The sequence below is a fragment of the Papilio polytes genome, unplaced genomic scaffold, assembly GCF_000836215.1.
Source record: "Papilio polytes unplaced genomic scaffold, Ppol_1.0 DF824347.1, whole genome shotgun sequence".
NCBI classification, from domain to species: domain Eukaryota; kingdom Metazoa; phylum Arthropoda; class Insecta; order Lepidoptera; family Papilionidae; genus Papilio; species Papilio polytes.
The window spans coordinates 140,025-152,456 of record NW_013524857.1 but is presented as its reverse complement, the minus strand read 5'-3'; the positions used below and the strand labels follow the sequence as shown (position 1 = coordinate 152,456).

At 33.9% G+C, this 12,432-nt stretch overlaps 1 protein-coding gene across 1 annotated transcript; it reads left to right on the top strand.

Annotated features, from left to right (window-relative positions):
• The first annotated feature begins 5,552 nt into the window (after positions 1–5,552).
• On the top strand, positions 5,553–9,272 carry LOC106099645 (carboxypeptidase B-like). The gene is made up of 5 exons (XM_013278247.1): positions 5,553–5,632; positions 6,527–6,739; positions 7,594–7,687; positions 7,888–8,205; positions 8,673–9,272. The coding sequence occupies exons 1-5, from the start codon at positions 5,553–5,555 to the stop codon at positions 9,219–9,221; spliced, it is 1,254 nt and encodes a 417-aa protein (XP_013133701.1). The 3' UTR covers positions 9,222–9,272.
• The last annotated feature ends 3,160 nt before the right edge of the window (positions 9,273–12,432 follow it).

The following is a 12,432-nucleotide window of genomic DNA, read 5'->3' as shown; positions in this document are numbered from 1 at the left end:
CTAACAAACATCCATCCATCTAAACTTTCGTATTTATATTAGTAAGATTGTTAATTTATTAATATTTCTTGTATCCAATGCAAGTAAGCCTAATGCATGTTAGAGCGCGCACATCTTTGACTAAACTGTCGCACAACTGTTCAGTCTCTCAGCTTATATGAAGGTACACTTCTCGATTTTTAGTTGTGCAACTAAACTGTATTGCCTGCGAAATTATAGACAATCATACAACAGTTGTGCGATAGTTTAGTAAAATGTGTGCGCCCGCTTTAATTATTTGACGGTTAGACCTACGCTTTTAGTACTTTAGTTTTAATTGATTATTTCCTTTTAACGTTTTATGTCTACATTAAGACCGTAAGTGGTCATTTCTAGATTCACTATGAAGCTTCGTTAAAAGCTACTGGGATGGAATTTACGACGTACGTAGAGTGTTTGTGGCCTACTTGTGATATCCAATAGCTACTTTTTCTTTAGAAAACTATAGTTTTATAGAAAAAGTCGAAAATAGTATAGTAGAGGAAGAAAGGGGCAAACGATGACCTCTTTATGTTCTCCTCCGTCAATTAAGGGTAGGCAACGCATCTGCTATTGCGGATGTTTATGGGCAGCGGTCGCCTTCCATTTCGGTGGATTCAGGCCGCTTGCTCGTTTGCCACCTTATATTATATAAAAAAAAAACGAGAAACAAGAACACCGAGATGTTCATCGACGTCGATGGACTTCAACAAAACCAGAGGAAATGCAGATGCGTTGCCGGCCTTTGAGAATGTGATTGGCTTCTTGAAGGACCTTAAGTCATAGATGGCTACAAAGTTACTAGAAATGCATACAAAATATGTATTGATTATCATCATCATCATCATCATCATCATCATCATCATCATCATCATCTCCTTATCCTACACCCGTAGGGTTGGCGCAATAGGTTTATGTCCTCCACATAACTCTATACGTCATCTTAGCCATCACTCCCCTTATAATCATGTCACCTACCTCTACCGGTATACCCTTCCACACTCATAACTAACGTTCTCCTTGTAACATGCGATTCATCCCTCCTCATTAAGCATGTATAGATTATGTAAAAGATGAAACACGTATGATAGAGATGTATGGAAGAGAATGCAAGGCAAGGAACAGGATTGAAATTAGCTACACATTGTGTAATAAATACGTACAATAATGTAACCACTTATAAACACTGAACTACCATAGAGTAGAGAATGTAACAGAGGGGTCGCGAAAACAATAGGCAGTCGAGTGCACTTGCATGGAGCACTAGGCGCATGCGACAGACATTTCATCCGTAGCGTAGTGGAAACCGCGGCTTTTAATTGTTCGGGATATCTATAGAGTTGTTCATATCAAAGTTTGTCTGTTTTAGAATTTTTAAGCACTAATTTTCTGTATTTTGGCTATATTACTAGTTTTTTGTATTTTTATAAATCTATCATAATATATACTAATATTATAAAGAGGAAAGATTTGTATTTATATATGTATTGAAATAACTCAAAATCTACTTGACTGATTTCAAAAATTCTTTCACCATTAAAAAGCTACGTTATCAGTGAGTAATATAAGCTTCTATATTCTTCACATTTTTTAAATTTTACGCGAGTGAAGTCGCGAGCTACAGTTAGTATATCATAATTACATTTTATTGTTTTAGTTTGATTGTTTGTTAGGGCAAAATATTGTATGTAAAAGTAACTGTTAATATTTTTTTGGTAATTCACGTGATTAAGAAAACAATTTTGTTTAATATTTCTTGTGTAGTTGGGATTATCAGCTCTATAAATATATTAAAGTAGCCGCTAACTATCATCCTCTTGTCTGATCATAAATGTTTGCAACTGATATCTACCACATTGGTGGAATGGACTGAACATGTCTGTATGTATTCCTAAAATGTATTTGTAAATCAGAAATGTTACAATGCCGCTTCACAATTTTACAGTGGCTCTGGACACTGGCCCAATCCGCTGAGGGAGAGCCATAAACAAGAAATAGAATAAAATACTATGGCAAATATTTCGATATTAAACTATACTGGACAATAACTGAAATATACAAAACAACAGACCAAGAGAGGTCTCTATGCTTGTCTCAAATATACCACACAAGCTTTCGCCCGCGACTCCGGCCGCGTGGAATTAAAAAATAAAACAAAAATGAGTAGCCTATGTGTTTTTTCAGACTATCCTCTACACCTATACCAAATTTCATTAAAATCCGTTCAGCCGTTTAGGCTACAAACTCTTACAAACATCCATCTAAACTTTCGCGTTTATAATCTTAGTGTGAAGTATGATTGCTATCATGGCCTTTTACAAAAGTCAATACAACAACCGTATTCACCGATTTTCTGCAATACTATACTTTACTTGTTTTTTATAACAAAAAGAAGAACAATCGACGTAACAATCGACTATCGCACAACTGATGTGCGATCGTCGATTGTTTCGCTGCCAATTCAATTGTTTATTTGCATAACCAAAAATCGAGTAATGTGCGCACCTCCATAGAAACTCATAGAAATAGCGAGACTAAACAGTTTTGCGATAGTTTAGTCAAAGGCGCTGTTAGTGTTTTCATTGACGAAATTCCAGGTGTTTTCTAACTACTTATGATAGTAAGTAAAGGTTACTTTGCGGAACGTAAATTGGAAAAGTTTCTCTATAAAATAAGGTTTGAACTATGTAGCTAAAGAGGGCGATATCACAAAGCAAATAATTCGTAAAGTCTCCTATATTTATTGCCAGAGTAACTTGTAAACTCTCCTGTAAACTTGGAAGGGGGTGGGAAAGTAAGTCACCATACACGGACAGTTTCAACCGAGTATGTTAACTTTTTAACAGCAGTAATGCTGTTTATAGTACTTGCAGTTCGTGTACCGCGGCCCTTATAGTGGCAACTTTCAAGTAGCGAGAACAATGAAAGCAACTTATATATTGCTTCTTATAGCCCCTAACTATTCGAAGTTTCGCAATAAATTTAAATGTGAATATGTCGTTTAAAGAAAGGAAGAGGAAGCGAGGGACGAGTTTGGAATAAAATTGGACGCCCATCACACCGTGATGTAATCTTTAAACTGTTTAGTAATTTATTTACAATTTTTTTTGTAGATGTTTATTACAATGCCGTTTATTAAATTGCGTTACTAAAAAGTGAATAATAGCTTTTGTGTGAAAATATTATCGTTTACATGACACAAATTTTATAACTAGGAATATGACTGTGTTAATTTTGTTTAAAATTGGTCAACAAACAATCTTAAATGATCAATATTAGGATTTTTATTTTAATCCCCAGATCATTTTAAAATTAAATTCAGTTTTCTACATATGAATATTTGAAACACTTCTTTGAATAAAAAAAAAACAACTTAATGATAACTTCTTCCAATTTATAATACTTCGGTGTGATCGACAGCCAGTTTGAGATAAAGCGCAGCAAAATTGTTTTCATCGCAGCGGGCCCAAAACTTATCCTTCATACTAATGCTTTAATATCTCTCACATTTATTACTTTTCTTAAGTCATAAATTGTTATTTTACAATGTTACTTATTATATTGAACCGTGTTAAGTTTCGGTTGAATTTAAAAGTATCTCTACATAGAAAAATGTGTGGTATTTACAAATGTATTACCACTTTAACAACCTTTACCCACAACGAGAAACGCTAGGTGAACCATTAGTCATGATAGTTTTAACTGATCAGTCAGACTGAACAGTTAATCGGACGTGTATAGTCAAAACTGTAAACACAGTTTGACAGATACGTTGCGTTTTTAGGTTTAAAAGGTGTATAACCAGCTTTATTTAGGTATATTAGACTTCGCTGGCTGAGCCACTTGATGAGAATGGGGAGGATCGTGGAGCCAAAAAAGCGTATCTCGGAATATCGATTGGCTGCCGACCTGTCATCCGGCCCAGATACCGCTGGCGAGACGCCGTAGAGCTGAACCTACGCGAGTTAGAGTCGATCGGTTGGTAGGCGACGACGCAGGACAGAAGAGGCTGGCGGTCTCTTGTGTCGGCCAAGACCCACTTCGGGTCGCTGCGCCAACGCAGTAAGTAAGCTTTATTAAGTTTTTATTGAAATTATTATTTTGTACGACCTTAGTAAGTTAACGAGATTTTTAATTGCATTTTAGTACACCCATTGTTTACAATAATCACTGGTTATTATCAGAAAGTAATTAACAGTACAATAGTTAACACCCGCCTTCTGCCTTTAAGTCACTCTGAGTTTTGTAATGAGTTAACATCAGATGGATCACATCGTACGGATGCAGATATGAATGAGAGCAGAACAGAACTACAAAGAATAGTATGGTAAAGAAGAGGCGACGGAGAGAAGATGAGTCCAGTGGATAGATAAAAAAAATTTTACTTGTCCACGGGTCGTTAATTTTTCCTCTTTCTGCTAAGTCCTCTTTGAAATCATTGCTCTAATGTTTAGCTTTAGTCTGAATATAAAAGGAATTTTAAATGAATTGCTTTCATTAACAAAAGAAATACTATCCATGGACATCTAAGGGTATGTTCAAACTAAATAGACTGTGGAAAGCATCTACCTGTCATGGTATTACGTGTCTAAATGTGTTTTTTCTGCTGTGATCGCTAAATTAAATGAATTAGATGCACACTACATTTCATTCACACACTCATAGTGAGCTAATTCATAACCATTCAATTCATACATTCATTCAAATCATACGTTCAATGTGATCAATACCTTAGTCACTTGTTTTACTCTTTTATTCATAAAAGTAATATTTTTATTTTAAAACACAAACACTTGGCCTCTTTAAGCCTTGTTAAGAAAATAACAAACGTGAAAAGAAAATGTAAAGGAAAGAAAAATAATAAGATGAAAGCCTCATCTTTTGTCTTGTGGAAGTTGAATTTATTTTTGTCCACCTTATTTTAATGTTTGTAAAGTTAGTTAAAAAGTGTATAATGTTGTGAATGATGAAGATTCAAATGTTACTAATAGATGGCGTTATTAATGGTTTTAATTGAAGCAATTAATGGTCCTTTGAGCCGGATATTTTCCACCACAAATTAAATTATTTTAACTTTATTTCAATACAGTTTGCTGCAATCTAATAACAGATAATAAGTTAAAAAAATTAATGCCTAAAGATATAGAAAAATATTATTATTATTGTTTTGTTGATGACAAATAGCTTTCGGGTTTCATAGAGGTTCAGTTAGGGGATATTTGAGCTCTAAGCGTGCCCGTGGCCCCAGCCAATGCTTTGGAGGAACCGAGGGGTTAGTGGGTATGCCTCACAAGAGGAGAATCCCACATAACTGAGGGGGACGGCAGTATGCATTAAGCATTCCTCTCGGGCAAAAAATTTGAGTTACAGATGTTTAAACACATTTTTATCTAATTAAATAAAAAAAAACCCCAATTAAAACTGTTTTGTCGATTTATCTTTTTAAGCGTAGGATAATTCGTATATCAAAAAAGATAAGATACTTGAAGTTGATAGATATAGTAAATTACATCAATCGCAAACCGTGTGTTAAAATGTCGAAGTTAAAAGCAATTTCATTTCTTTTTCTTTTTAATATATTAACAGTTAGTGCTAAAAATGAGGAATATATTGGGTATGTATTCGATATTATTTTTAATATTGATTCATGGCGGACTATTTGATGACATGGTATGACAAAATAATGTTTACAGCGTGCAAACACATTTGTATATACCTATCGCATAACTGTTTAGGTCTCGTTTTGATTCCTATAAGCTAATATGGCGGCGCGTAAACTACTCGATTTTTAGTTATGCAACTAAACAGTTGAATTGTCTGCGAAACAATTGACAATCGCACAACAGTTATGCTATAGTTTAGTCAAATGTGTGCGCGCGCTCTTAAAGTCTAGTCATGACATCCAAGTGCTGTCAATCTTGAATTAGGATTATTGTAGTCTGTTTTTGGTCAAAGAGAATGGAATAGTATCACAATAATTTATTAACCCAACTGTCAGGGTAGTGGAGATATAAGCATCTTAATATAACTATAAACCCTTGTGGTTACAAATGTATTGTTCGTGAGAAACGTGTTTACTTCCACACTACCGCCATCTACCATCAGTCTATGAACATGACTCATGCAACTTAGCAGAAACAAATGCCCGCGACTCCGTCCGCGTTGAATTAAAAAAAAAGCAAAGTGAAGCCTATGTGTTTTTCCAGACTATCCTCTACATCTGTACCAAATTTCATCGAATTCCGTTCAGTCGTTTAGGCTACAAACTCTAACAAACATCCATCCATGGAAACTTTCGCATTTATAATTATTATGAAGTATCGCATCAGTTCACAGACTATTAGTCCTCGAAAGAATCTGCAAAAGTCATCAAACCTCTCTATTGAGATGGCTTAAACCAATGTTTAAGATATGAAAATTTTCTTGGCGCAGACATTTCTCTCAATAAATTCTTTAGATCCTTTTCTGACATCAAATGTTAAAATGCATTTCTGTTTCCTCTTTTCAGTTATAAAGTTTACAATGTGAAATTCAATAATATAGAACAAGAAGATAATTTCTACAAAATTAAAAACGAATTTATTGATTACTGGCGTAAACCATCTCTTAAGTATAACACTGTTGGTCAGGCTATGGTACCTCCAGCACAAACGAATTGGTTCGAAGAGGGACTTACTGAACTTGGTGTGGCAAAAGATATTTATATTGATGATGTTTATAAGTAAGTTAATTAATTAATAAGCCTTTATTTGTTACAACATTTTACAATACATTTTATAAATAGATGTGTTATACAAATATCATAAATAAGTAATTATTGTCATGACCCCTGCCGGTTATAGGCCTCCTCCATTTGATACCACTTTTCCCTGTTTGTAGCGGCTCTAGTCAATCCTTTCCCTGCTATTTTTATTATGTCATCTTGCCGGGCTTTGGGTCTTCCCCTTGTTCTTTTTCCAGATCGCGGCCCTTTCCATAATGTTTTTCTCTTTTATAAGTAAGTTACTTGTACTTAAGCATTGACACATAATTTGAATACGTTTGTTCAAGTCCCGTTCATCATATCTCTGTCCTTATCACACACATGTAGAGTCAGACCTAATTTTCGTTCACCAGATCGACCTCTCTTTCATCATCTCGGTACTCCGTTCTATTATTTTCTATTATTTCATTCATCTCTTATAGTTTTAGCAATCGAAATTTGACCGCATTCAGGGCCCCATGTGTTTTTACATAATAGTTTTATCAATTTTATCTCAAACCACATTACAGCACAAATGTACTGATAAATTTGTTATTTATTTATTTATCTTTTAATTATTTATTTATCTTATCTTCTAATTAAGCAAACACTATGGGTTTTCCCACATTTTTGAGTCTTGTTTTCTTCTTTGATTAGAGATGTATAAGAAATCATTCTGTACTGGCTTAATAGTTTTACTAGAAATATATACAAGGAGGTCTTTCTCGTTTATTTCACATTTTCAAAATTTATTTCTGAACGAGACATTTTACTTATTAAATAATAGAGCTATCAAATTTAAAAATCAATGTAACACGTGCGTACATTTGCAGGTACCTATCGACGAGAGAAGAAGCGTCTTCCGACATACTAAGAAGTGGTGATAACAACACATTTACTTTCAATGATTACTATCGTTATTCACAGGTAATTTTCTTATCAGATATGTTCAAAATCCTAATTATAATTTTTTACTATAAAGCTGTAGAACCATCTTGAAACCACTAACGCCATCTATTATCTATTAACAGACGATTGAAATACAGCGCCATCTAGTGACACTTTTCAAAGACATACCATAGACTACAATTTAAAAGTATGGACACTTATTTTAATTTATTTTTTAGATACTAGATTATATCCGAGCACTTGAAGCGACATATGAAAACTCAACGGGGATAAATTTAAGTGTAATAGAAGCTGGTACTACAGCTGAAGGAAGACCTTTAGTATACATAAAGCTAACAAATCTAACACCAACAGTCAATAAACCTATTATAATTATAGAAGCCGGCATCAATCCTAGACAATGGATTACTATACCTTCATCGTTGAATATTATTAATAAACTTTTAGAAAGTAATGACACTAGATTTCTAAATAACTTCGAATGGGTCATTATTCCAATATTAAATCCTGATGGGTATGAATATACCCATACTAATGTAAGTATTAATTTCATTAGCGAAAACGATACAAATATAGAAGTACTCAAAAATACTTTAACAGTGGTAGAGCTCGCTGTAACATCTTCGCACGAATGGGTCAATACCACGACCACACAGAAGACAGGCGTGAAGTGGAAGCAATTCCGCGTTTCGTCTGATGAGTGTGGTACCAGAGTTTTTAGTCCCTTCCTTCTCCGCCATTTTCTTACAAGGAAAGGATTGGATGGGAAAGTGGATTTGACAGTGGAGGAGACGCATAGGTATGGGAAATATCTTCTTTATGTTCGTCTCCTCCTCCGTCGATTAAGGGTAGACAACGAATCTGCAATTGCGGATGTCTATGGGCAGTGGTCGCTTTGCCATGTTGGCGGATTTAGGTGGCCGCTTGCTCGTTTGTCACCTTATTGTATAAAAAATACTAGATCATTTGAGGTTAGATGACTAAAGTAACTTGGTACTTTCAGCTACGTTTATGGACGAAATCAAGAAGTACTAGAAGCAATTTAGGTGCTATTTGTCCCGGTGTGAATATAAATCGTAACTTCAACATCGATTGGCTCAATTCAGACACAAGTTCAAGTCCATGCAGTCACATTTATGGTGGTACTGGTGCATTTTCTGAAGTAGAAAGTCGTGTAATACAATCATTACATGATGAATATGGTAGAAGAATACGTGCTTATATATCTTTGCAAAATAATGGTGGGTTTATATCTTACCCTTGGCAATATGAAAGAGCTGCAAGTGGTTTGTTTGCCCAGCATCATATTTTAGGAATGAAAATGATTGAAACTATGGAGGATAACTATGAACTGGATATAGCATCAGTGGCTTACGGAGATAGGGCGTCAGGAACAAGTACAGACTATATGAGGAATGGTGGAGTACTATTTACCTTTAATATAGATGTGGTACCAAGAGGTCAAGATGGAGTTATTGTACCTAGAGAAGAAATTCAAACTATAGCTGATGATGTATGGAGAGCCGTGTCAGTCGTTGCTGTGAATTTGTAATAGAATAATATAAGGAATATTTTAGAAGGAAATAAAATAAGATTTAGAAGATTTTGTGTTTAATTTCTCATTCAAGGTCAATTTGAGGTCACTAAAGGGACTCTACGTTATTTAGATTCTCTTTTTAGAGACTCTACCTTTTGTGGGTGAGGATGTAAGAATAATAAATTTGTGAGTCGACTTTCTGTAGTGTAAAAACACCATAGAAAGTTTTTAATCGCTCTCAGAATTTGCTGTCCCACTTTATTTCTGATGCGGACGAAAATTCAGATTAAAGCGTAATAATGAATACCTCAATTAACGCGCGCCACAAAACAGCTGAAGTTTAATTAGAAGGCCCTCTGAACACTCTCTGAAGGGTGTTGGTTGTTGTAGAAACTTTGAAAAAGTTTATCCACAAAAAACTTGTATTACGCTTAAAAAATCTATACGCAGATCAGATCAAAAATTTAACGTATATCTGGTGCATGACGACAATTTTTTTAGTAACAGCGCCATCTAGTAGTTTTATTATGTAACTTTTAAACGAAATAAGTTACATTTAAAATTATTTAATTACAATCTTATGTCAATAGCTTATTAATAGAATCTTAAAGAAATTTAACTAAAGGCATATTAGAAGCATATTTTTTTTAAATTAAAGTCTCTTAAATTTTAAATCATACTAATATTATAAAAGTGAAAGTTTAGATTGATGGATGGATGTTTGTTAGAGTTTGTAGCCTAAACTGTAGCTCGATGAAATTTGGTATAGACGTAAATGGTAGTCTGGAAGAACACATAGGCTACTCACTTTTGTGTTTTTTTTTTAATTTCACGCGGGCGGATTCGCGCGCGAAGTCTAGTATTTGATACGTCATTCCAACAAGATAACTGTTACCCAATATACTAATGGAGTTCCCTTCCCTCGCCCCTTATTTAATAAAGGAGGCACATTCCTTAAATGTAATCAATAGTACTTAAACAAAGTTAGTCAACTTTAATATAGATAATTTGTAACCGACCGAAGTTCATTACAACTTCCAAGTTAGAATTAATTTAATTTCCGTCTTGGTTACATCCGCTTTCGTTAATCTTTGTTTAACATCAAGGAAATGTTTTGATATATTGATAATGATTTTCTAAGCCATTGGAGATCGAGAATATTATAAAAAGGGTTAGCAGTTAGCTAGAAGTCGTCGATAAATACGATAGAGCTTCGAATTTTAAAACTGAATAAAGAAGGTTAGGCTGAAGGAGTTTGTATAGTTTTAGCATTTCACCTAAAACTATAGAAACTCCATCGACATATGGTCCTTCGAGCCGGAAATAAAATTTTATTTCTTCTTTTTCACAAATGGCATTTAACCTAAAACTATAGAAACTCCATTGACATATGGTCCTTCGAGCCGGAAATAACATTTTATTTCTTCTTTTTCACAAATGGCATTTAACCTAAAACTATAGAAACTCCATCGACATATGGTCCTTCGAGCCCGAAATAAAATTTTATTTCTCCTTTTTCACAAATGACATTTAACCTAAAACTATAGAAACTCCATTGACATATGGTCCTTCGAGCCGGAAATAAAATTTTATTTCTTCTTTTTCACAAACGGCATTTAACCTAAAAATATAGAAACTCCTTCGACAGGTTATAAGAATTAAATTAAAGAATTATGAAGTCATAGAGCCGAACTCGATAATAGATTCTAAGTATTTGTGTTTATATTTTTTAACAACAATCTATGAGAAAGATAACAAATATAATTCAGTCTAAATTTATATAAATATATTGTTTATTGCGATTTGATCAGTAATTTTTTTTAAAGGCCATAAATCTACTCTCCATGATTAATTCTTGTTCAAAGTAAAAAGATATTGTTTCTTTCATGTCACTAGATGGCACTTTTACAAACTTGTCAACCAACGAAGCGATGCCGGCAACTGTAATTTTTGTTTCTGTTTTATCTGCTGTTATTGAAAAGGATACTTTAGAAAACCACTGAATCCTTAGATTTAACGTTGTTTTCGTGGTAAAATAAAAACAATGCGGGATTTCTCCTGTATCGACTTTTCCCTTAACCTCTATAAATAAGTACACGGAATGAATATTTTATGCGAGAGCCAAAGAACTGTGCGGTTTGTTTTGAATATCTAAAAAGATTTTAGTTATTTTTCGTAACAGGTTTGTAAAAAAGTATTTTTATATAGAAGTCCTTGAATTAATAATACACTTAGATTATCTAAATATTTAAAAACAATACGTTTATAAAAAAAAGAAATCTACCACGTTATAAAACCACTAAACAGATGATATGGGTATGTTTTTGGAACAATAGAAAATCTTTTTGCCGCAAAACTATAAATGGAATAATAGTTTTCGTTTCTTCTAATCATTGCACTATAAAATTGTACATTATTTTTGTTTTTTACTAGCTTTTACCCCCGACTCCGTCCGCGTAGAATAAAAAAAAATAAGTAGCCTATGGCTTCTTCAAGATTATACTCTACGTCTATGCCAAGTTTCATCGGGATCCGTTCAGCAGTTTAGTCGACAAACTCTAACAAACATCCATTCATCCATTGATCTAAACTTTCGCATTTATAATATTAGTATAAGTTTGATAATGAAACAAGATTAGTTCGTAAATAATAATTCAAATAGAAGTCTATTTACTCATCTCCCGGTTTTGATTGCCGGTAGGACGCACCAAATATAGGCTTTCATAATGGTCCTTTCCTGAAATATTACGAGGAACGCATTCCCCGGAAGTAACAATGTCGACACCGGGACATAAATTCTTACGTAAATCTTACAAAGTTGACAGGGAAAAAGAATTTTGGTCTCGTAAACGGTCGAATACTGAAACCAGCCAAAGAACACATTTGACTAAACTATTGTGCAACAGTTCTGCGATTGTCAATTGTTTCATTAGTGTTCTCACCTCCAATAAGCTCATAGGAATCAAAGCGCGACTAAACAGTTGTGCGATAGTTTAGTCGAAGGTGTAATTTACAGCCGAATACTGAAACATCATGTTAGAGGGTGTTAAATGATAAAGCCACGCTTAAACTCCAAATTACTTTGAAATAACGTTTATCAGATTGTAAATAGGACTTACAAATCGAATTATTTAAGTTTCGTTTCAATATTTAGCCGTTGTTTATAAGTAACCTTATTTATGCTGGGTTTCTTAAGTTTACATTTATTTAATTATTACCTAGTAAT

What these genes read in the sequence shown, in the direction of transcription:
- LOC106099645 (XM_013278247.1), top strand. Translation starts at nt 5,553, where the DNA reads ATGTCGAAGTTAAAAGCAATTTCATTTCTTTTTCTTTTTAATATATTA. An exon ending in ATTACTATCGTTATTCACAG is followed by an intron (nt 7,688 to 7,887) that starts GTAATTTTCTTA and finishes TTTATTTTTTAG; the next exon opens with ATACTAGATTATATCCGAGC. An exon ending in ATGAATATACCCATACTAAT is followed by an intron (nt 8,206 to 8,672) that starts GTAAGTATTAAT and finishes TGGTACTTTCAG; the next exon opens with CTACGTTTATGGACGAAATC.